The sequence below is a fragment of the Chiroxiphia lanceolata genome, chromosome 4 (genome assembly GCF_009829145.1).
Source record: "Chiroxiphia lanceolata isolate bChiLan1 chromosome 4, bChiLan1.pri, whole genome shotgun sequence".
Taxonomy (NCBI): domain Eukaryota; kingdom Metazoa; phylum Chordata; class Aves; order Passeriformes; family Pipridae; genus Chiroxiphia; species Chiroxiphia lanceolata.
In genome coordinates, this window is record NC_045640.1 from 24,191,788 (window position 1) to 24,218,104 (window position 26,317).

A 26,317-nucleotide genomic window follows, 5' to 3' on the forward strand; every position below is an offset into this window, starting at 1 on the left:
GTATGGTGATTTCACCATTTCAGTGAGCAGCCTGTTCCAATGCCTGACCACTCTTTCATTGAAGAAGGTTTTCCTAATATCTAATCTAACCTCCCCTGGTGCAACTTGAGGCCATTTCCTCTTGTCCTATTGCTTGAAAAGCAGTAAGGTCTCTCCTGAGCCTCCTTTTCTCCAGGCTAATCAACCCCAGCTCCCTCAGCTGCTCCCCACAGTTTATGCTCCTGACCCTTAACCAACACTGTTGCCCTTCTGTGGACATGTTCCAGCATCTCAATGTCTTTCTTGTAGTGAGGGGCCCAGAACAGGATTCAAGGTGTGGACTCACCAGTGCAAAATACAGAGGGACAATCACTTCCCCAGTGCTGCTGGCCACACTATTGCTGATACAGGCCAGGATGCCACTGGCCTTCTTGACCACCTGGGCACACTGCTGGCTCATGTTCGACTGACTGTCGACCAGCACCCCAATCCTGAAATTGTACCATGCTTAATAAAAATTGATCAGTTCTAGATAGGATATTTTCGACATAAATAGGGGGGAAAAACCAAAGACCAAGAGAAGTGTGATTGATGTTTGAGAATAAAAAGGGAAACCCTACTGAGTAATGTTCTAAGATACTCATAATAATATTTCTACTTAATGTGTTAAAAATACTATCTTAAACCTGAATTTTAATGGAATATGCAGAAAGGGTTCATTAGTACACTTAACTCATGTGCTGATATCTTCAAGTTTTCAATGTAATTTTCTTAGTATGTGTGAGGTGTGCAGAAGTAGCAGTACCTCTAGTCTATGGAAAGGAAAATTCATACTAAAACATAAATTTGAGTCAAGAGCCAAATCCAAAAGGAGCACACCTGCCTTGATACTCAGAGCTGCAGGACCTTGCAGCCAGGTGTTTGCTCTGAGCATGGGATTCATGGGTCAGCGTTAGATATCCTCCTTCTAGGTGGAAGGGATGTAGGCCAAAAATTTTGGAAGGCATTTCAGCATTACTCCTGGGAGAGAGAAAAGCAAGTCCTTCCCTTCGTCTGTTCTTTCCTTGCTTGTGTATTCTCCCAGGCTGTCGTGGCTGTGGCAAATAGAACTGGGAAAAAGATGCAGAAAACAGTTTGGGGAAGGAAGGGCATTTGAATTTCTCATAACCAGTCATTCAGATAAAGCTCTTGAAGCTTTGTCTTTGCCTTTTTGCAAATATCTGAACTTTAGACTGTGTCTTTCATGTTCTCTTTATGGACCACTGAACCTTAATATTTCTTTCCTTTTCATGTTCCTTCCTTATGGAAAATGTTTTTTAAGTTACTAGGTAGCAGACAGATATAAACTTCTTTAGATGAGGGGGACAACTAAGCGTAGCTCTTTTATGTCGTGAATAAGTGTTTTATTGTGGGTAGCGGAAAATAAACCCCACTGCAATTATTTTTTCTTATTGAACAAGAGTGGTGACTGAGTTCTGTGCAGAATGTACACGTGTGCAGTTTTGAGGCTGGCAGTAGCTCCAGTGAGGGTGTGATCTGGCAAAGTGCTGGCTTAGAAAGTTTTTTCCTTTGTTGCGTCTTCCATTCTATCTGCACAACATTTCATGAGGTTGTAATGCAAATCAAATCCCTGATAGCATGTAATTTTTTAAAAATCATTATTAATTTGGTTACTTTGAGGAATCTGGGTTAAAATATAGTACAAACAAACAAACCAAAGAAAGCGCAATTGAGAATGTGCTAGCTCATGATAGGGAGATAAAGAACAAGGATTTCCTAAGCAGCCTGTTCTTTCCACTTCTGTTTTTTGGGGTTTGTTTTGGTTTTGTTGTGGGTTGGGCTTTTTTTTTGTTGTTGGTTTGGTTTGGGTTTTTTGCAAGGTTGCTGGTTTAAGAGTTGCTTTCCCTGAGTATTTTGTGCTCATTCACTTGAGAATGCCACCCACTCTGCCGGTATAATGTTTTCCATGGTTACATAGTTACATGTTTCACATTTATGAGTTTCGTGATTCAGTTTCCAAAATGGCCACAAAGAATACTTGTTCTAGCTTGCTACAGGACCGGTGGTGGAGCAGAACAAGTGACTCATGGGGGATGTGGAAGGGGGAGAAAGTTGACACGTCTTAAATAAATGGCTAACCACAGCTTCAGCAAGAACATTTGAGTCCTTCAAGAGAAGTAGGTAGGCAGGAATCTCATTTCTGATCCATTGCTAGATTTAGCTTTGAATTAAGTACCTTTTTAGCTATTTGGGCACATGCAAAAAAATCCAAAACCAAAATTTACAACAAACCCCAAACAAAATCTCCACTTTACAGAAAATCTTCTGCTAAAAATGTAGAGTTTGTTTTTGAGAAGCTCTGCCTTGAAACTAATGTCCTATGCTGGGGAGTGAGATAAGTCACTTGGTAGATCTAGCCTGAACATGGTAAATCCATGACATCTTTGTAAAAGCAGGGGTCTGGATGCAGGTCTTATGAATTCACATCCTTCCAAATATTATGGTAGGTCCGGAGTATTTTAAAAGCTGCCTGCATTGTGGAAAACTAAGTAGTAGTCAGTTAAAGAACAGTGAGCAAGAAAATGTGTTTTCTACAGGTACATAATTAGGACTCATCTTCTTTATCTCCTAGACCCATGCATTCCTTTTACGTTTTCTTTGTTCCTCTTTTCTCCCAAGCTGCTGTGTGTATGGACAGGAATAATTTTTCTCTTCATCTACCCTCACTTTTCCCTTGTGTTGGCTTCTACTGTGCTAGATCTCACATCAGACACAAGGGTTCATGCAATGGGAGTAGTGGTATATCAGTGTGTTTCTTTGTGGGTTTTTTCCCCCACATGCTCACATGCTTTTACCAGCTCCATATGCTGAGTTTTGTTCCAGCCACCTTAGGCTGAATGTGAAACAAGACTTTAATGTATGTGGCAGGGAAAGGTTTGGTTCCTTATTGCCATCCTTCCATTGTTTTTTCAGTTTGTACGGTCTTGGTAGATGTTCTTCCTTAACCATCTGACAGCACTATAGGTACAATTTTTGGGCCGATCTCTCTGTGTCTGTTAGTTGAAGAGTACAACAGTAAACGATCATACCTTTTCCACAAGAGTTTAGATTAGGTTTGGAGGGAGAAAGTATGAATATGAAGAAAAAATAGCAAGGGAATATATATTAAAACAAATCATGCACATCAATTTTAAAATCACATGTGATTTTTATCCTTTGTAGATAAAATTTCACCTTAATATTGCGTGAACTAAGATTTCTGTTATTGTCTTCAGCAGGAACTCCAACAGCAGTCATACCTTATCATCTTGTCAAACTATGGAGCCCTGTACCTCAGATGAATTTTTTCAGGCTCTCAACCACGCTGAACAAACTTTTAAGAAGATGGAGAATTATCTTAGACACAAGCAGCTGTGTGATGTGGTGTTAGTTGCTGGTGATCGTAGAATTCCAGCTCACAGGTAAGTTTATTATAATTTGAAGTAACTTCATAATTGTTTACAAATGCACCTTCAAAGTGCATCCTATGTTTTGTTTTTAAAAAGTCAGAATATTCTAAACAATTTAGAAAACTTTAAACATGCATATGTTTTTTTTAACATTTATTTGGAACCTAAAAGTTAATTTGTCTGTTGTATGTGATATAGAATCAAAAATAATTGTAATTTCACATTCTACTTTTTTCTTCAAGTATACTTAAGATATTTGCATACAAAATTAAACTCTCAAAAGTCCCAAATACACTGCCAGAATATTGTAAGTTGTAGTAGTTTCTGCACCATAGAATGATGTAAAATTTTTTTCTTAGATTTCATTTTTTCTTTGTACTAATGATTATGTTGTTGGAGTCATAATTAGCAATAAGGACAGTCTTCTGTCCACATGAAGTTTTTTTGCTCCCATAGTAAGAAGAGTCCTTTGATAGGAGACTGCTGAACACTGGCAGTATTAGATGTCTAAATTAGATTGAACATTACCATATCTGTCATCTGTGTAGTTAAGGGATCAGGTAGCATGCCACTTAAAAGCTAGAAAAATACCGAAGATTGTGAAACACAGGTATGAGTAACTGAAGCACATTATGGTATTTTATGCACAGTATTAATAGTTCAAACAGGAACCTAGGTATAATTAAGTTGTGGTTTCCGAAGCTGAGGTCTACAACAGGAGTAGCATCCTAAAGCATTCCTGTTTTCCATTGCTCATTCCTACTCCCACAGTGAAACTACAACTTAATACTGTAATAATGATAAAAGGATGGGAAGAGGTTGCTGGTTTGGGGATGGTATTTTTCTTTAAAAGCCAGATTTTTGTTTTATTTGGATATTATCCACATTGTTGTGCTGACACAACTGAGGGAATGATAGCATGGGCATGGGAACTGACTTGAGGAGCAGAGAGGCAATTTTAGCATAACTTGCTGTTGTGCTCAGAGACTAAATTTTATGCAGTGTTCAAATTAGTTGCAAAGCTGCATTGTCCCTATGGAGTGAGTGAATCAGATGAGAACAGAATGCACACACCCCTAGTAGGCACATGATCAAGCAGTTTAGGGTTGAAGAGCTTTGGAGTGCTGTAAACAGGGAAAAATAGTGATTATAATAAGAAAATCATTTTACTTCCTTGTGTGTCCAAGGCAACCCCTTTGCAGTACACGTTTCAAGTATGGTTTATGTAATCATTAAAAAAGCATAGAAAGGGTGCAGAGGACAACTGTGAATATCTTGTAAAGACTGGAAGATTTTATTTGCAAGGAGATAAACAGAAAGACAACATGCTAAAAAGCCCTTTAGTGTGGTTCATACCTGTTTCTCATTTATCTAGAGAACTGATTTCACTTCTCCGGTTTCTGCTACTGTATCTATTTTAGTAGTGCATTAGGTATATGCTACTACCTGTTATTTGCTCTAGTCTTTTCTTCTGAGGAGAAACATCTTTCTGTAGTTGGGATATTGTGTTTTAGATATGCATGAAAGTTAGAGCCAAAGAAGCACACTTCATGCTTGTAGCAGGAGGTGGGATGCTTATGGTTGTCCTTTGTTCACTTTATAACTTTGGAGCAACTTAGAAAGAAGCATTGCCTTTTGCATAATAAGTTTTTTGCTGTTTTGTTTTCACAGAGAAACACAGTAATAACTACAGTCTTAATCCCAGTAGATCACAAGTACCTCACTGAAAACTGAACTTTTCCATAGTGGGAAAGATAAAGACAGAAATCTTAAATTTGGTTCAGAATTTTATAGAAATTCAGTAAGACAACTGCCTTTCTGTACTTGTAGTAGTTTATGTTATAAGAAAAAAATTCTGTTGTGTTTTTTTGCTGCCTGCATCCAAGTTCTGACTTCTTTAGTATTGACTGCAGGCTGGATCAGTCAGTGCATTTCAAGACACTAGTGATTATTTTGTCTTGAGACTTAAGAAGCAACAAAAGATGTATTTAATACATATTAGAGTAATGATTTGGCATTCTAAGATATGTAATAAAACAGAAAGTTCACTTACACTGGACAGCTTTTTTTCCCTTTCTTTTTTGTAAGAAAGATAAGAGTTTTTCTTAGTATGTGGTCACATAGAGTTAGTAAGAAAGAACATTTTTAATTAATATTAATCACACATATGTAGAGAGGAGTTTTCAGATTTTCTGGTTTGAACATGATATTTTTAATAATTCCTGGTGGGTTTTTTTTATTATCAGTTTCTACATTTAATGAATGTTCTGAGGTGCGTGATGTATGTTTTTAGAGAAAGAAGTGAGTTTGGTGTCTGTAATAGTAATAATACATTACTGTGAAATTCTGAGAGGTTTTGATTTGTATCTGTTGAAAGAATTCAGGCTATGAGTCTACTACAAAATAACAGCATCACATGTAGTCATGATTTCTCTGAATATGGCATTCTCTACTGTTCCAAGACTGTTTATCTGCTCATTCTGTGCTGAAGTTATAGCTAAGCGTCTATTTAGGAGGTCAAGAAGCAAGTAGGAAAGGAGACAGTTCTCCACTAGGAAGAAATGCATTATATTCCCACACCTTTACTCTGCAGTTTCCTAAAGAAATTTTGCATACTTTAATTTAATTAATTTAATTAGGCTTTTCATAGCGGGAGTTTATTCTGTGTCCAGTGCAAATTCAGATGTCTGTAATTTATTATATTCCTCTTTATTACATTTAGCTAACTGCTGTATGCATAATAAAAGTTTGTTTTGTTTGGTAATAACCTACTGATAAGAACATTCAGCAAGAAAAGGGAGGTGTGTGTAAATTCCTGGCCAGAGGGGCTTGAAGGCCTGCTCTAACGAGCAATCTGAGCATCTGTGCAGAGCCACTGTCTGTCTGAAAGGTGGAAATACAAAAGACATGGGACTGAAGGAAAGAAGCCAATTGGAAGCTTATTTACTCTAGGGGTTAGGAAGCTTGTTTGAAAGACCATGGACTCTTCAGTGTCACCTTACAACTCCAATGAATTATTATTCACTATTAGTGACTTCCCTAGGACTGTTTTCAGCTATTACACAGCCACAAACAAGGAGCTGCCTAGAAAGTGTCCCTTTTATCTTTCAGATCTTAGGAAGCTTCAGTTCATTCTGTCAGGTGAGATAGGTTGGGAGATAGTAAATTGCCAGGTTTGACAGCTATCATCATTTTACATGGAAATTACTTTGATGACCTAGAAAACTGTCTAGATGATGCAGCTTGTGGCAATTCCAATAAGAAGTACAATTTTTAAGGTGTACCAGCCTACTTACTCATATTTTACTGGCTCTCAGTGGAAAACTCTTCAAAATAAGTTAAGCCATCATGGTGAATCTTTCTAATTTTGGATCAATACAAACCACAGAAATTAAAGACATCAGTAGCCTTGGAATCTCCTGTAAGAACAGGAAGATGTACTGAAACACTCAGATTTTTGAGTATACTAAATACACTCAGTATTTAGAACATAGCTGTTCAGTGTTTTGCTAGAGAGATTAATTGTTTAGACATCTTATCATCTCTTAGATGAAAAATTCTGATATTCATGTGTTCCTTTTTCTGTACGTTTTTCCTGTGCACTGTAAAAGAGCAGCCAACTTACTGCATATAATTCAGTAGCCAAATTCTTGTAATCTTATCTATTCAGAAGTGAGTATTTAGCAGCAGCTGGTAATTAGGTGAGAAGGAAAGTAAGGGTAAATATGTTCAACATCCACAGTCAATACAATGCCAACTGTATTAAGGCTTTTTCTTGTTGTTTTTACGTTGGGTTTTTTGTAATCTTAAGAGATGTCTTTAATATCAGTATATACTGATATTGTAGGCATTTTAGTTGGAACAATTTTGAAAGAAATATTACTCTCAGAGGAAAAAAAGACTACAAACTCTGAATACAAACCCCATAGCTCTCTTCGGTTTCTAAACTGAGGAAAGGCAGTATTTTGTAGCATCAATAGTTTGCAGTGAAATCTTGATATGGAAAACATGTTAATTTTAATTATTAATAAATAACAAAAAAAATTCTCTTTATGTTAAATACTAACAGAGCCATGATGTCTCTGTTTAACAAGGACATGGTGAATATGTCCTTGTGTGTTTTTATAGTCATTGCACAAATTTTCTTTTAAAAAGTCATACTTGTCACCTAGCTCTTTTAGAGCTTTTTTAGCACAAAAGTCAAATATGAATGGGGAAAGTCTTCCATGGATTCTTCGGTTACATGAAGGTGATAGTTGCTTCATCTCTTTTTAGGAATGCAGTTTAATTGAAATAAAAATCAGTTAGTAGCTATGAGATTAAAAGCTCAATGAACAAGGGGGTATCAAATCACAGGAGTATAGCAGCAACTGATTTTTATTGACTAGGGGGAAAATGATAGGACAAGAAAAGGACAGTTGGCTGAAAGTCTGCCTTTGTTTTCTTTTATGCTGTCTTAGTGTCACCTTGAGGAATTGTCACTGTATCTTTTAATCGCCTTTCTTTCTTTGAAGGAAATTTTTTTTCTAAATTAATTGAATTAAGAGAAAAGTATGGATACCTGTTCTAAGGCTTTCGTTGTGAATATGCTTCTTGGCTGAAATTATTACAGAATTATTGTCAGTATAATTTATGCTTTGGCAAATTACAGTCTACTTAATCTACCCTGGGCAGCACATCCTGTTTTGGCATATGCAAGTCACTCTCTGGAAAGCACTTAAAGCTCTGAAGCATGAATACCTCCTCATGGATCTGAACATGTTTGCAAAAATAGTAAATGGATTAGGTTTGTATTCATTTCTTTTGGAGGACTCTGAGTCTGGAAATTACAGGGAGAAATTTGCTGATATCAAACAGCTGGTAGAAGGTGTTGGGAGCCTTATGATTTGGTGTTTTTTCAACAGCTGTTCCTAAGAAGTGAACAGTCGAGATGTTTTCTAAATAATAGTGCAGCTAACTAAGCCACTTAGACTTCTGGGGGAAGAAAAAAAGAAAAAAACAAACCCGAAACTGTAGTATGATTAAGTTCTACATTTTGTTTCTCATTGCAGAAAGCATTCTTTTTCAAGCTCTATTGGTGTAGAAGTTCCAAGTCAGTACTGCTAGATGTGAATATTTTAATTTGGTTGGTTTGCCTTTTTTATTTTTTTAATTCTGCATTGGACCTGCAGAAATATTCTAAGCACTTTTCCTTCCAATGAGAATCGCTATTTTGTACATAAAAATCTGCTCATGTCATCTCGTTCTAGCATCAAAAGCAGTTAGAGAAATTCTTCCTTGTTTATATAAATGTACTCTAACTTACTCCTACAGATCTTTGGGAGGCAGTATTTTCATTCAACTGCAGTTGTCATTAAACCTGAGGTTAAAATGCCTGGGCCCTACCTTGACAGAAAGTTCTAATTTTTCTCAGCAAGTCAGCCACAGAATAAATCTCATTTCAAGAACAGTATGTTCTTTAAAAGAACAGAACTTTGTTTCTCTTGACAAGACTTCAATCATACAGGGTGTTAAAATAAAATTAATCTTTTTCCCATACACTCCTAACTCAGCTCTGTTACCTCAGCAGGTAGAGAAAGAGGATAGTGTAAGCCTGACCAGATGGTCAATGGTCAGAAAACCCACAAGAAAAAAGTAGTTGAAATTAGTCAACTACTTTCAGTTAATTAACTAAGAGTCAGTTCTTTGTAGTTTATGACTTTGTGTATGTACCTGCAAATCCTCCCCTAAGCACTGGTGCTCATCTTTTCAATTAATTTTACTCTGTTTTGTGGTTCCTGACCTCTGTCATTTTAACATGCTTATGCTCACATAATGATTCAGCACAGCATAAACTGACTGAAGTATTAGATTAATTGAATGTATGCATATGAACTGTTTAGTGTATTTGCAGTAGGCTTGGTTCTTGGGCTTGCTGTTCACATAGCTCACTACATATACCAAGTGTATTTATATCGAATTCCCTGTGAGCAAGGCAACAGTGAACTGCTGCAGCACAAAAATTGATCCAAACCACAAGGCTGTTCCTGGAGGTCTCTTAGGAAAGAGGCCAGCAGTCCTCATGAATAGTTACAGTAGATTTCATATTCCTGCTGCACATCATTTCCTTCCTCCATTATCCTAGTCCTGTAAAGACATACTGAGACATCAAAATTCTTGCATGTTCTGTGAAGTGGCATTGTTATTTGTAGTGAGTGTTTTACTCTCAGTAATCCAAAGAAATGTCTGTTGTGTTTACTTACTTATTCAGTATCTTAAAATACTGAATTGCTAAAAAGGGCTGTGTGCACCAAGAGTAAAAGCATTTTAAAGCACTTTGAAAAGGACTGGTAAGTAATTTTTCACCTTTAAAAAAGTAACTGACATAAGATAAATAGAAGTCAATTTAATTTTTTTTATTTCTATAATGTATGTTTATATTCCATTTTCAATTTGGGGGGGGTTGTGGGTTGTGTCTGTGTTGGCTATTAAAAATCATTGAGCTTTGAAAGGGTAATTAATTTAGTTCAGTAGCAAATGTAGGTTTAGTATCAGTACTTCATTATTCATAGAGAGGAACTAGAGCATGGAGCACTTTGTCAATTTTTAAATGTTTCTCTCACTACAGTGTTTCTTCAAAGGGCAAAGTAATGAATCATAAAGTAACAAACATAAGGTTTTTTTCTTTTCCTCTTTGTTTCTCTCGTTTTCTCCTGCATGACATACTCAGATTGGTTCTGTCCTCTGTTTCGGACTATTTTGCGGCGATGTTCACTAATGATGTTAGGGAAGCAAGACAGGAAGAAATCAAGATGGAAGGTGTGGAGCCAAATGCATTGTGGGCTCTGGTTCAATATGCATATACAGGTAATTGAAGTGAAAACGGGAACTTCATCTGATGAACTGGCCTCCTGTGAGCATTATAGGCCATTACTAGATTTCAAAAGCTCTTTACAAATTGTTATTCACATATTTAATTCCTTATAAATAAGTAACAATTATTCAAAGAATCGTAGATTATCCTGAGTTGGAAGGGACCCGTAGGAATAATCGAGTCCAGCTCCTGGCCCTGCACAGGACAGCCTCAAAAGTCACACCATGTGTCTGAGAGCATTGGCCAAATGCTTCTTGAACTCTGTCAGACTTGGTGCTGTGACCATTTCCCTGGGGAGCCTATTCCAGTGCCCAGCCACCCTCTGGGGGAAGAACCTTTTTCTAATATCCAACCTAAACCTCCCCTGACACAACTTGAGGCCATTCCCTTGGGTTCTGTCACTGGTCACCACAGAGAAGAGATCAGTGCCTGCCCATCTGCTTCCCACCATGAGGAAGCTGTAGACCCCAATGAGGTCTCATTGCTCTTACCTGAGACAACCTGGTAGGATATAGTTCTCTGATAATACTATATTCAGTTAGTTCACAAATTATGTGAATCTTTTAAATGTATCATGACTGACAAAAAAAGGAATCTAATTAGGATTCCCTTTCCTTACATCTTATAGATACCAATTTTGAAAAGCTGGTTATCTGTTGCTGAGAGTGATGTTTACTAAGCCTTCTATTATATAATAATTCATATAGCCTGTAAATAATTCTTTTGCCCCTGAGTTTTAGGGCATTTAACAAATTATAAGAGCAGACTAATGTAATCTTTTTAATGTTACTAGGTCGCCTTGAATTAAAAGAAGATAACATTGAGTGCCTGTTGTCTACAGCTTGCCTTCTCCAGCTCTCTCAGGTTGTAGAAGCCTGCTGTAAATTCCTAATGAAGCAGCTTCACCCGTCCAATTGCCTTGGAATCCGATCTTTCGCTGATGCACAGGGTTGCACTGACTTGCACAAGGTGGCTCACAATTACACTATGGTATGTTGTTATATTAAGTATCATCAGCTTTATTTAGTAAGGAAAAATACAGAATGTTTTCCTGAAGAAAGTACTAAGCTTTTCCCCTGGAAAGCCTTGGTCATTTTCCAAACAAAATGTACATATGTTCCCATGATGAAAAAAGACAAAATAACAGTAAAGTTGCTGGTTTAGAGTTGGAAAGAAATAGTCAAGCATTCTTAGGTCCCTGTAGCAGTAATGGGATTGTGTGATACGCATTTAATAAAATAATTCAAAAGCTTGTTATTATTTCTGACAGTCAAAAACTACAGGGTTCACAGTGGGCAAGCTGCCATCATCTAATCCAAAATAACACATTACAGAATGGAAGTGTAGAGTTCGTTTTTTCGTAATGAACTGGAGTAATCCATTCTAAGTTGGGGTATGAATGTGGGCATTCATCAGTGTAGATTCTGGATTGTCCTTAATGTCTTAGCAGTGGGATGTCAGGGTGACATCAAAGAATTTAATCTTAGCCTAGGCAGTATATGACTAAATACAAATTTGTCAATTATATTTTTATGGAAAGACTGACCTGCCAACTTAATCAAACTCCATCTTCTTAATAGTCATCCTTTTATTTTAATGTAAAATGTTCTTTTTTTTCTTTTCCACAAGCATATTTTAGTAATGTTATCAAAAGAAAGCAGGACAACTATCTCTAAGGCAAGTCAGTTCTTTCCAGTTTTGTGAGGCATTTTACTCTCTTCTTGATGAAATTTTTCCTGTGTAAGCTCTTGGGACCTGAATGAGGGCATGTAGATACTGCATAAGAGATGTGAGAATGAAGATAGTATTTAATTTGCTTGTGTGGTGTGGCATTGCTTTGCCATTAAGATATTGGCTTAGATCCAAGAGTTGTAATTTGTGTCTCGTAACTGGTATGAGAAATCCACAGCTCTTCCTCTTGCCGCCTTAGGTTTTGCTTGTTTAAAAATTTTTTTTAATGATACCTTCTTGGCTTAAATTAACTTAGTTTAGTATGTGTAACAATTTTAAATAGCTTGCTTTTTTTAATAGACAATACAATGTTCTTCCTCAGATCTCTCATGCATTTAATATCATGTACACACTGAAATTTACCAAAGCAAGTCAATAAATAATGTGCAGATTGTAACTTACATGTTTCTATTCATTATTGCGCTAACAAAAATAAGGACACTGCAATTAGGTAGACAGACAGATGGAACAGTAAAGGTAAAGGTGACCTATGCCTTTGAGGAATATTAGAATTAATGCTGAGTGAGCAGTGATACAAAAAAAATATACCAAAACAGAACCTCCCTCCTCTGACCTGGTTTTTTTCAGAATAAGCATATATTTTGGTCTGTGCTATTCTCATGTTTCTTTTAGGTGGACTGCCAAGATCAGAATACTAATAATTGTTAGACTAATGCACCTTTAAAAGTGAATGTTAGGGATTATAATCTTACTATTCTGACTGGCAATTCATGATTTATGGCAGATAGCAGCTGTGAACTTTCTAAAAGCCATTCTTTTACAGCACCTCTTTCTTTTGTTCAGACCAGAGGAAAATAGTTTTGTGCCTTTTGGCCGTTGTTTACTTCAGTGGCAATATTGTTGCTTTTAAGGCTTTGATGTGGGTGAAATTCAAATTAGGTGGATTTTAAAAAGCCATTTTCAGAACTAATTAGTTTTGCTAGATGGATTTTTCCCAAGGCCTCTTTTAATGTTGTTTAGTTTCAACAGAGACATGAAATTGAATTTTAGTAATAATGAGTAATAGAGAAGCAGCTTCTTTAGTTTGAAATGAATGTTGCTATGGAAACTGCATAGAAATGTATAGTCCAATTGAATCTTCCAATTAAAATAAATCCCCAAGTAATTTCATTTGTTTAAAAGCTGTTTGAAAAAAGCAAATGTTCAACAGTAGTAAGTGCTAGCTACTTGATGCTCTTTCCATTAAGAAGTATTAGAATGCAAGGGTTAAACACACCTGTAGTACCTGGAAAAATTCTGTGTGTTAAAGCAGTGAATTATTTTTATGCTGCGTTGGGCTGCATAGAGCAGTGGGAGATTATAGAGAGAATAGTTTATACTTCCAGTTCTTTTAAAGCACTTGTAGTAGAAGGTAGTGAATAATACAAAATATTTAAATTTTAATTTATACATATTATTTTCTATAAGTTTTCCTTTCCTTTGACAGGAAAAAAAACCTGATTGCCATGTAACTTTTTCTACAATTAAAACAACTTCTCAGTTTTAAAGGTTTTTAAGACACGCAATAATTTGGTAATCATCTTACCTGCTTCACTAAAATAGTTCTTTGTATGAAGACTAGACATTCAGGTGAAATGAGCATTTGTTTAAACTGAAGGACCAATCAGTGAGTTATCCCACTAGGCCTACTTCTGTTAATAGGCTTGCTGTGTGTGAATAATGTTCATTAGCCACTGGCTAGCATCAGCGATTAAAAAAAATAATAAGAAGGATTTAAATGCTGCATTTTTTCATATTAAAGATATAGATGTTTGTTACACTAAAAGGGCTTAAGTGTTGCATTAGTTTATTGCTTACTGTGTTGACAGTTGATAAGTTGTTTTTTCAGCAGAGAATAATTTTTAAGTTTATCAAAACAGGTCAATTTTTGACGTTACAAACTAAAGCTTGAAAAAATCCTCAGGATGCATGAAGTGAAACATGAAATGAACTGAAGTTATCCGTAGTAGATTTAATGCTATATAAACAGCAACTCTGATTTTTATGCATCAGAGTTTTAAAATAGAATTGACAGAATCCTGAGATGTATCTGGGTAAAGGTATCTTTTGAACAAAGGTTATCCTGTTTTGCTGTAGTTTGTATATAGTGTTGGGGTAATACAATTATAAATTGTATGGATTTTATTAGACTGGCCAGTAGTGTGTCTGTTTGCTTTAATTTGTAAAACCTTCTTGCACAAAATGCCTTTTGTGCATTTTTATCACTGTCTTCAGAGTCAAAAGAAACACCCCTTTTGTCATCTTGTTTGTTCGAAACAGTTGATAGTGTACCTTCAATGAAAACCAATAGCTCCTTTTCAAAAAAAAAAAAAGTAAACAAAAGCGAAGTTAATGCTCTGAGTTGAGGAAAAGCTAGCCTATGTTATTTCCGGAACACAAAGTGTGTGTGGTGAGTAGTGAGGTGTTCTTAGGTGTTAGTAGCTTCTTCAGTAGCCAGATTTTAACTTTCTGAATTACAATCAAAAAAAAAAGCAGACATTCTAAACTTTATGTGTGATAGTACCTGAGTCAGTCCCTAGCTCTGTAATCATTGTTGCTCAGCTTTCCATGCTTAAAGCAGAGTGAAAAGCCGTTTTAATTTTCATCAGAACTCTTCAGAAGTACACGAGCAGTGATAGTGTTACCAGATTCAGGTAGTTTCAGAGTTTGCGTGATTTCTGAGCACAGCCAATGGATGTTTATAAGAAGAAAAACTTAGAGAGGATAGAGTGGCAGATTGAGTCCAAGCATAGAAACTAGGTATTTTGCAGAAAAATAGGTGTGGGACACTTAGACTTGCTTTCTCCTGTAAGGCAGGGGTGGGGTAACAAAAAAATCATTGCAATATAGAGTTATGACTTGGGAGAAGGAATTGAAGAGGGATAATTTGTACTTTTTTCTCCTGAAACAGCCAGGATAGTTTTTTCTTTTGGTAACAGGGAGCATGAAAAGGGGAGGAATTTAAATATTTCTTTTTTCCACAAGGGACCAGAACCAAAGATTGTGGTAGTGCCTAAAACAAGGCACCTGAAATTGTCCAAAATACACTGTTCAGTAATCATCTGACTTGGAAAATATTCATTCGCTTTCTTTTTACTTGTGAAAACCCAACATATTTCTGTCTTTCAAGTTCCCTCAGTCCTGCCTAGCACAATAGATCATTGCTGCCTTGGAAAGTCTAAGTAGGTTTCTGCATGCTGCTCAGCCTGTTTTGGAATCCTGAAGCTGCACAATGAGGAGTGAAGCTATAATAGTTGTACTCTAAGCAAACACTGGGCACACTGAAAGCATTAGGTTGGTTTATTGCTTAACACATCAGTCAAAGCTGACTAAAAGCAAAGTAGGTGGTATCTAACATCTGTTTAACTATTAATAGTTTACCAGGAAGTCAGATAGCTCAGTTCCTCAGTTCTTAGTGAATTCATACCTCAGCTGACCAGCAGACTGAAACAACCAGCAGACAAAATTACATTCGCTGTTTGCTCTCATTTAGATCTTGTGAGTCAAGCACCTCTTGCTTTTTGGTTACCCAGGTTCAGAGTTTAGGCAGAGCCCTGTGGTTAGAGCTGCCTGTTGGGCAGCCTCAGTCCTTCTCAAACTGAAGGTATCTGATGCTCACTAAGGTTTTAATCCTTCTGACACAGCGTAGAGAGAGACTAGCCGTCTTACTGCATCCCACTCTGGGATTAAGTATCATTTAGAAATAAGCATCATAACACCTTATTTTTTGTGTGCTCCAGATATTTTCTTGCTCTGTATCAAGTCCAAGGCAGACCTGTGGTTAAGAATATCAGTATTATTCACACTGCAATTGCTGAAGAGTGAAATTGAGGTGATAATGTGAATAAGCAGTGCACAGCATTGAACACGGGAAATGCATGTCCCTGTTTTAGCTAATACATAAACCTCAGGCTACTAATTTGATAAAATTTCCAAGCACTTTGAGAAGCTAATTTGGGGGTTGGGAAACTGTTTACTTTCAGGACCAGAAAGCAAGGGGTTGAAATTGCAGACCGTTTGTTCTCTGAAATATCCTGTTCTTCCACAGAGGGTTCCCATAAGAAGAAGGAAAGAAAAGGCTAATGAGGAGGTTAAGAATGCTAGGAGATACACTGGCTCCTCCTTTTTGTCTTCAGAATCTCTGTCTGTAGAGGAAGAGGAATTGTCAGATTCTGATTATAAAAAAACCCAGACATAGGACAAAGAGTGCCTGTATTCCCAGTGGAATGCTTTGATACTCTACTCAAAAGGAGTCTCTGCTTTAAAAATAGAATGGGAGCAAGAGGAAGTTGAACTTGTTCCCATCAGAAAGCAATGGTCTGCAAGCAACAAGAAGGAAAATCAGGCTTTTTACACACAACAGCTGTTGAAGTGATGAAATCCAGTTGGAGAAAAGCTTTCCAAAGAGGATCCCTGACTGACTTATGCAAGATCAACTTGTTGTTACCTTCAGAGACAAAAGAAACTTTCCATGCAAGTGCTTTCCTCTTTCTCTGATCTGGATAGACAATATGGAAAGTTTAAGGTAGTAAGTTTTGGCTTTTCTCTGTCAAGCTCACTGCCTGTTCATTCAGCAAAACTGAAAGCACAGCTCCAGCTTGTGTACTCTCTAGGACAGAGAATCTACAAAAAAGCAGCCAGTGGAAAAAATTAACTCAGTGGAATCTGAATTCCTATGAACTGCATGTTTAAACTCTGGAAATAATTTTGATCATTTCTCAGCTTCAGTTTTACTCCCAGGCATTCAATATCAGAGTGAAATAAATAGCAGTGCATGTGTAGTGCAACTGAATATTGATAGAGTCCTTTCACTGTTTTTAAATCATGTATTTGTTCATTTTAACTTTCATTTTGTAATACAGATTGTTATATTAATTAAAGAAGAAAAGATGATTCTATCTCCCTTCTTATCTACTTCAGTTTCCACTTGAAAGCACTGCTTTTATGTAGACAATTGGATCTATTGTGGGAGAGCTTTTCAGATATTAAATGTAAATGTTTCCTTTCCAAATTCTATCCAGGAATACAATTATGTACACAGATAACATTTTCAATTATTTTCCTAATTTCAACTCCAGAAGTACCCCTAGAGCGGAGTCACTTTGATCTTTCCCCTTAGACATCTGGTAGCCATCTTATATACATCTAGTTTTCATGTAAGGTGGACTGTTTACTCCTTATTAGTTTTTTCCTCTTCACTCAACTTTTTTTTAATTAGTCAATATCTTTGGAGTACTGAGGTATAGCTTTGAAATGATTAGACTAAGCAATAAAAAGGAAGAAGTGTTAACTCTTTCGCTTTGTTGTCATGATGCCCATTACATATGCGATGGCAAACTGTACTGTAGTTTTTGTTGCTATTTTGAATGCTAAATTCAGACCTGTTCTGCAATGCAGATCCTGCTTCTGCTCCCAAATTTCCCCCTTTTTTTTAACCTATAAGTCCTATTTTTTTCCAATATGTATGTGCTTCTAATCTACAGTTTTTTCATTAGTGTGCAATTCTTTCTTTTTAAACCATTAAACAAGAGACTAAATAAGGCTAATTTTGATATAAGGCCCCCAGACTTCTCTGTTGCTGGATCTAATATGCTTTGTTTTCCAGGTGTTTTGGAGGTGCATGTGATGGCAGAGCAAAACCAGCATCCTGTTAGTTGCCTCTCTAGCAATCAACAGTGCATTTAATGAATGGATTGTAATACTGTGTTATTGTCGTGAAGTTACTCTCGGTTTTGAGTGTGTTTTTAGCTGGGGTTTGAACTACCAAAATATAAGCATATGTTGTGATTTTACTTTTCTGCTTTTACTTTGCTTTGCTGCCTTGTAAAGGTATATGGAGAAAGAGGATAGACATGACTTCACCCTATTCTGTTATGTTCAGGTTTTTCACTCTAAGTTCTTGGTGCTGATTGTGTTTCTACATGCTTCTGCTATTTCTGCCTATATTGATGAGAATCCTTACAGAATATGCTGCAAGTCCTCATATTATGAAGTAATGGGATATCAGTGTAGGACATGTTACATATTGTGAATTTCTTATTTTAAAGTAAGGATTTGTTGCTGAAAATGACAGGGTGAAAGTTAGAAGATTGAATCCTATCAAACTAGATATTGTTAATATAGCAAGGCATGTGCAATATTGTGGATTCTTTGTATGTTTTGCTCCCCAGTCAAGTCAGATCAGCTGTATAAAACCTATAAAATAGTAAAATAAACTTAAAATAATGCATTTTAAATCACAATAAAATTGTTAGTGTTATTTCCTCTGAAAACTTAATGCCACAGTTTCATCCAGCAGTAATGAAAACAGTTACATGTACCCAGTTGTAGCATGATGTACTGTGTGCTTGACAAAGCATCTTACATTGTCAACAGGAACCAGCTGCATCTTTTTAACTGTACTTGAGAAAGTATTTCTTCACTTTGCAGTGCCAAGATAGTACTGCCCACAACCCATGGCTCATTTCGGTCCATACCCTTTCCCCTCTGTTGTTTCAGCACATCTGTCTGTGAGACTGAACGATTGAGTTAGGGAAATGATCAGGGGTGAAAATAATTAAGTACATCTTTTTTTTTACATTTTTTTTTTTTTGGTCCTCCTCCCAGATCAGTTCTCCAGTGGTACAACTGAGAACCAGCATGAAGAGAGGGAAAAGAGGGGAAGATATAGTAGGTCTTCAAAGTATGACATCACCTGTATTAAAATTCTTTTTCTTTTCAGGAAAACTTCATGGAAGTAATCAGAAACCAGGAATTTCTATTATTGCCAGCCACTGAAATTGCTAAGCTTTTAGCAAGTGATGACATGAATATTCCTAATGAAGAAACCATACTGAATGCACTACTTACATGGGTTCGACATGATTTGGAACAGAGAAGGAAGGATCTCAGCAAACTCCTGGCTTACATTAGACTGCCTCTGCTTGCTCCACAAGTAAATTGCTCGGTTCTTCTCTAATTTATACCATAGTTACAGTGGGCATAATGCCTACCACATAGATAAATTGATAGTGGCAAATCATACAACTCAGATTGATTTGGATTCTTAGAGCTGCGTGTAAGGACTTAGCATGATAGTTTGTGTCTGTTTGTGAACTGCAGTGTATTCTGATCCTAACCTGAGATCAGTTAGGACACAAGAAGGGGTGGAGCTGCTAACAAAAGGTTGCTTCTCTTGTCTATAAAAATGCTTATCACGGTAATGTTAGTCACTAGAAGGTGTGACCTTTTTTAATTTCTTCTTTATGGAACTTGTGCAGTTTCTTTGGCTCACTACATTTCCTTCATACAGTTTTAGCTAGGAAATGCAATTTGAATAAATTGTTAGGAGTGATTTTTCTTCTATTAACTCTTGATGGGCCATTATTTGGTACTTCTTGTTCTTCCCAATCAATACTACTTCTCCTTTTTGGACATTTACACACAATGTTGAGGAAGCCTTGGGCTCAGTTTGTTTAAATAGTGAATTACAGTTTTCCTAATCCTGTTAGTGTCATGTGTAGCATTGTATTCATTATCTGATAGCATGCATGCAAACTAGGTTCGATTACTTTTATTTGTTTTTCCTTTCTTCTCTTTCTTTACTGGACCTTCTTTAGTAATATTTAACACTTACTATACAGTCAAAGGATTTTACTTTATGGTCTTCAGTTTGTTTAGTGAGAATTTGCTCTATTAAATGAAGAAAATAGGATTTTTATGGAACTCAAATAATAAGTAAAGTTCATTAACAAAAATGGAGTTCAATTAGTTCATAATGATAAATCACATGTGCAACATTCTGTGTATTACCTCTAATCTGATGTCATCTTGCTGGATAGTAAGATTCGCTACCAAGCATTTTAGCATTTATTTCTATACTGATTAATAGATATTCAGTAGTAGGATTTTCTCAGTTGTGGGCTTGACTTTGTAATTCACTTTTTCTGTAAACATAATACAGTGTAAGCCAGTTGATTGGGAGGAGATAATTCTTTTGTTGAACATTTAATTAATTGATAACTAAGTAACTTCTGCTGTATTCCTTTTACGTAATTGACTGTAATTGAAACGTCTTTAGAAACTGAAAGTACAGAATTTATCCCAGAAATATGTACTGAAATCAAATTATGTCCACTTAGTAAGTGATTAGGAAAATAGCAAGATGAAACACAAAAGCAGTATTTCACTTGTTGTTTTATGTTCAATTTTTCATCTCCTCTCCAAATATATACTTACATTTCTAAAACAAGGTTACCTTTTTATTTATTACTTTCTTTAACAAATTAAAGTGTTAAAGCTGTGATTTTAATATGGAAACAGTTAGTGCATGGAGTAAATTGATTTGAAGTGCCCAAAACAGTCTTAATGTTTTCAGAATCATTTTTTTCTTCATGATCACATGACATGTGATCTGACAGCAAATATAACATTGAAAAGCTTTTTAGTTTTATGGTTGATGAGTTAAAGATATTTGAAAGAAATTAAATTAGAAAATTGAGCAACTTGCTGAAATCAATAACATTGCAGGCAGAGATGAGAAGAATATCGGATTCATACACTTTAAAAAAAAGCTTCAGGAAATACTGTGAAACTGTAGCACTGGAAGCAAAAGTTCTAATGAATTGTTAGTTTTATTGTTTGGTTTTGTGTATCTCTTTGAAGACAGCATTCTGTCATCTGTCTGGTTATTGCAAGCAGCGTCCTAAATATTTGTAAGTCTCTTTTTGTTAAAGATACCAGCTTCATAAGCTGTAAGATGACAAATATAATCTCTGATAAATAATGAAAAAGATGATTTAGGAATTTCTGAATTACAAGATGGCTCAGATTTCTTTTAGACAGAAATTCTTATTACTTAAGTGTCTGCATTACCTTTCTCCTTATCAGGTTTGCAGTTACTATGATTTCATGCTAACATGTCATTTATAAATGCTGTTAGAAATGCTTTTAGTAGACAGAGCTATGTAGATAATAAAACTTGGAAAAAAATTGCTTTCATTTCAGTAAGCCCATTCCAAGTTCTTTGAGTGAAGAATATTTATAGTAGTTTTAGTTTCAAGAGTCTGCAGGTTAGATTGCATTTCTTTTTAAATGAGATAAGGTTGCTTTCAGAGATTGAGACTCTATGCTGTGAGAACTTCTTTATAGGTTGAGGGGGTTAGAAGCTGTAGAAAATGTAGGTTGCATCTTGTTATTGCAAAACTCACATTCCCACATAGTGTTGCTTTAAATATTAAACACAGCTTGTCTATCATAAAAATATATTAGAGGTCTGAATTAGTCATGTTGTGTAGAAACATTAGTTTTCATGCATGCAGCTCTGATGTGACAATGTCTGATTTAGGATGATAGTAATGAAGTGATTTCTTTTTTATGTATATTTTTAAACTATGTGCAATGGGAACACTTTTCATCAGCTATTTTTATTAGTGAGAACATTAACTAAGTGGAGAAATGCTACAAAAGTCTCAGTTTTCTAAAAAGTCGCTAGTGAAGGGCTTTGAAAGGGTTTTTTAGTCTGTGTGTGTGTTAATATTGTTTTCTGTCATATTTTGCGTTGATTTGATGTTCAAGTTTAGTAGTGTGTACTTACCTGTATCTCTTCCCAAACCATGGTTGTCATATTTGCTACTTTGCAGCCCTAAGGCAGCTTTAAGCCAGGGATGTTCACACCATATTGTGCACAACTATTTCACAGCGAGTCCCTTTAGTACTACTGATGACTAATGTCACAGCAGTTTTGTACCTGTTATTGGTTGGCTGTCAACAGCCTAACAATAGCATCTCATTCTGGTTTGTGGACTTGCATGTCTAATATTCATAAAGTGTTTGGATTTTGGATTTTCAGAGGCATCTGCCTTTTTCTCGTTGTTCTGACAATTGGCCAAGTTCCAGTGGGGGACTTCACTTGTTTTTTTCTGTCTTACTGAGGCCACATCATGCAGCTCAGAACAGTGCCAGTTGTCCAGACTTCTAATAATTAGAGTCATGACACTTAACCGTACTAATAATTTTTTTTCCCTGCAGCCTGACAAACATGGAGTACAAACTACTCCAGAACCTTTGAACTTAAGAACTTTTATTAGTAGTCTTTATTTAGTTGAATTTTATTTAAGTTAATTTATTTAACAGTTGCCAAATTTGCTTGCATCCTTGGTCTAAAATTTTTACCAAAGGCTTGTGTTAATTGATACACTGTGATCTGGGTCACTGTCAGAGTGAGGAATAGAATATATATTTAAGTATTCAGCCTGTGCTGAAGCAGCTCTTGGGTGGATTTGGGAATGTAAGCATGAGGTTGAACTGACTTACATACCGGGAGCCTGATTCCATTTCCTTGAACATTCCTGCATGGCACTGAACCTTGAGGAGATTTTGTTTCCTTCCTTTGGACCATTAAGCTTAAATCACTCACTAAGATCAAATGGCCTTCATTTTTTTTTAGTTGTTTTATTTATTTAATGGCTTAGCTTAAAATGTGAATGTTTAGTTTATTAGAAGTTTATTCTTACCCTGCTCTTTTTTATATGACCATTTTAAAAATACAGAGATTTTAAATTGGGCAATGGAAGTCTTTGTGTAAAATATTATCTTGATAATCCTGTTTTTATTCTTCTTGTAGTTTATAGCAGTACAGCTTGTTTGATTTTCTTTCTTTTTCACAGTTTCTGGCAGATATGGAAAATAACGCACTCTTTAGGGATGACATTGAATGTCAAAAACTCATTATGGAAGCAATGAAGTACCATCTGTTGCCAGAGAGACGACCTATGTTGCAAAGCCCTCGCACCAAACCTAGAAAATCTACAGTGGGCGTGTTGTTTGCAGTTGGAGGAATGGATGCAACAAAAGGTATTGGCTTCTATAATGTTTAGTTGATGAGCTGGTTTTTTAAAAGAAATGTTTGATAGATGTTTTTACTGCATCTTAATTTTAAAATTCAAGGATTCTGCAGTACAGAACATGAAACATCTGAAGTGTATACTGTTCGTTAGGTCAAAAAGGTCTATATATCTTCAATAATACTGTAAACATACTGGAATTGAGAGTTCTGGTTGATTTGAAATTACCAAAGAAGTAGCTGATTTCTGAGTAGTGAAGTGTTTAATTGAAATGAAAACTAATCTTTATTTACTTGAGTGGGCAGTAATTTGGAAAAGGAAGAAATTAACAGAAAGGGCACATAGGTGACCTGCACATGCTTTAAAAAAAAAAGAGAAAAAAAAATGCTTTTTGACTAATTGTTAAATAGTTTTGTCACAACTACTTGGATCATCTTTTCATAGACGCTTCCATACTGTTTAATGGTAGCTAGAAGAGATCTGGCAAATTAGAAAAGTTATGGCAGAGAAAGTTGTTGTTTTAAAGTTAGGACTTTTAGTACTTCATGCTTACCTTCATACCTTCAGCTTTTTGTCCAATATTACAAAAGAGTTGATTTCAATATATAATTGCATTTCACAAGGTTTGTTTAATATTCCTAATATTTCTATTTCCAAAGGCTTGACTCTGCAAAACAGTTAAAAAACCTGCTTTTTGTCTTGAAAAGCACTGAGAAAGTCCTCCTTTATAATGATGCAGTTAATTGCTGAGGAAGTCAAAAAAGATTATTTGTCTACATAGAGTTAAGAACATGGTGCAGGATATCATGGTGTCTTGTGGGATCAGCATATTGCTGAAATAAAAACTATCCTAATAATTCAGACCTTTTTTTTCATATATAACTTGTCATTCAGGAGCTACAAGTATTGAAAAGTATGAACTTCGTACCAATACGTGGACTCCAGTTGCAAACATGAATGGACGAAGATTACAGTTTGGAGTTGCAGTCCTAGATGATAAATTGTATGTTGTTGGTGGCAGAGATGGACTGAAAACATTGAATACTGTGGAATGCTATAATCCTAGATCAAAAACTTGGAGTGTAATGCCACCTATGTCCACTCATCGTCATGGTCTTGGTATGTACAGTTCTGTAAAGGCTGAATGCATACTTTTAAAAGGTTATCTGTTTTAGGATTGGTCAAAAAACATTCAGAAATTAAGTTAGGGTGGTGGAAATTTTGCTTTAATGCCAACTGCTTATTCAGTGACTTTTTTCCTTCAGATTCTATTCAGCATTGGCTACCAACAGGAAATTTTTTTTTCTTTTGTTTTTTTTTTTAATATTTTGTGGTGCACACTGGACTGTCACTAGGAAATTGTGATCTTTATTCCCCTTATCTAGAAGTGATTGTTTTTCATATCTGTTTTTTAGGAGTAGCTGTATTGGAAGGTCCCATGTATGCTGTAGGAGGACATGATGGCTGGAGCTACCTGAATACAGTAGAAAGATGGGATCCACAGGCTCGTCAGTGGAACTTCGTAGCTAGTATGTCAACTCCAAGGAGCACTGTTGGTGTAGCAATATTAAATGGAAAGTATGTGAATATTTTCAAATTTAAAATCTCATTATTTTAATGTAATTACAGGACCATCCTAAATGACTATTTTCCTTTGGGCTAAGTGTAATTGTTCTACAGCATCCCAAAATTTAAGTGTACTTTCATCAAGCTATTATGAAAATAAAAATCAGTTGGAATCACAGACTTGTAGAATAATTTTGATTGGAAGGGACCTCTGGAGTGATCTGATCCAATACCAACTCAAAGTAGGGCCAACCTTAAAGTTGGATCTAGTTTCAAAGTTAATTGAGGTAACTCAAGTCATATGCGTTTTGAATATCTCCAAGCATGGAGATTCAACAGCTTTTCCAGGCAACCTGTTCTGATATTTGACCACCATTGTACTGAACATTTTTCTTCTAATTAATACTCAGTTGAAATTTCCCATGTTCAAACTTGTCTTTTTTTCTTCCTCCTTTCTCTGCATACCTCTGAGAATGATCTGTCTTCTATGCAACGTCATACATACATCTGTGTAACATTCATTAGGTGGTTGAAGACAGCAATAAGATGCCTCCTTTAGCTGTCCCAAGAATTCCTAAGACTGTACAAAGGCAGCTCTCTCAGCCTCTCCTCCTGTGTCATGTGTTGTAACTCTCTCGTCGTCTTCGTGACCATCAGCTGGACTTGCTCCAGTGTGGCAAGATCTTTCTTGTAGCAAGAGCCTGTTGCATTAGAGTATGAAATTTGGCAGAAGATAACCCCCTTGCATTCCAGCTGGTCCTCAGAGATCAGAGGGGCTGGATGCAGCTGGGCTGAATTTCTGTTTATAACCAGTGCTGTAAGTCTGGTTGTGTTCAATAACTTTTCTGATCACAGATCCACAAATTGAAGCAATTGGGCTTATTGAAGCAACAGAAACACAGATTTGGAATTGCTGTTGATAAATGCACTTACTGCATCAGTGCTAAATATACTAAGGCTAGTCAGTGACTAACTAAGCTAAGTTAGCAATTCAAGCTAAATTAATAAATTCAGTTTTTCACTTCACCCTTAATTAAGCTCAGTTTCGCTTGGGTATGCTCCGATGCAGAAGAAGGTGCAAATCTTACCAAAGATTTGGGGATAGAGAGAGGAGCAAGCCTGTTGACTTGTCACCAAAATGGAGTCATAGTTTTATCCTCTCAAATGGAGGATTACCCTACTACAGGAATACCATAGTAGACAAAGCTGGTGATTTACTGGGTGGTATTGTCATTGTAGATGAATATTTGCACTCTGTTATCCACAAGTTTTCACTTCCTGCTTATATGCTATCTGATGCATCTCCCTTGAGGTACTTGAATATTGTCAGGTAGCAAAAAGCTTTTCACGCCTATTTTATTTTTATTGTATTTTATTTATTTTGGAAACCTAGTCTCCTGGTAAATTAGTACAGCTGAAATGCACCTACAAAGGGTACTGTGAGATCTGGAACAAGTTCCAAGAATGAGTGGAAATGCTCAGGAAGGAGGGATGAACTTGAACAACCAGCAAACAGAGTGCCTTGGACTGCCCTGGAACTGCAGTCTCAAATGTCTAAGCTAGGTTTAAAGCTTCCTATATATTCAGCAGAGGATTCCAGGTGTGGTGAAAAGCACCAGAATTAAAGCCACCATTATTGTAGAACATTGAGTAGACTCTTAATAGAGGCAATGACCCTAGATGCCTACAGCTGAAAATCTTAGAAGTGCATGCAGTATTTCAGCTGCAGGAGTAGTAATTTCTGCACTTTCTAGTAACATCTGTCTGCAACTTGATATATTTCAGATGATTGGCTCAAAACCTTCATATAGAGAAATTAATATGTCTTTCTCCATGTCCAAAATGGGAAGTCACTGCATAAGTGATCAAAACTCTGTCATGTTTTTGGGGAAGGTAAAGTGGGAGACTTCATTTAA

At 36.1% G+C, this 26,317-nt stretch overlaps 1 protein-coding gene across 5 annotated transcripts in view; it reads left to right on the top strand.

The window, feature by feature from the left end:
- The window catches only part of KLHL5 (kelch like family member 5), a 60,108-nt gene that overhangs the window by 26,701 nt on the left and 7,090 nt on the right, over nt 1-26,317 (top strand). For 3 of the 5 annotated variants that reach the window (XM_032686136.1, XM_032686138.1, XM_032686135.1), the window contains 7 exons: nt 3,255-3,440; nt 10,138-10,274; nt 11,075-11,271; nt 18,734-18,946; nt 22,659-22,845; nt 23,730-23,954; nt 24,251-24,413. In XM_032686136.1, the coding sequence (XP_032542027.1) occupies nt 3,298-3,440; nt 10,138-10,274; nt 11,075-11,271; nt 18,734-18,946; nt 22,659-22,845; nt 23,730-23,954; nt 24,251-24,413 (1,265 nt within the window). In that variant the 5' untranslated portion in view covers nt 3,255-3,297. The remainder of the gene's footprint in view (nt 1-3,254; nt 3,441-10,137; nt 10,275-11,074; nt 11,272-18,733; nt 18,947-22,658; nt 22,846-23,729; nt 23,955-24,250; nt 24,414-26,317) is intronic. The other 2 variants (XM_032686137.1, XM_032686134.1) reach the window with 1 other exon arrangement.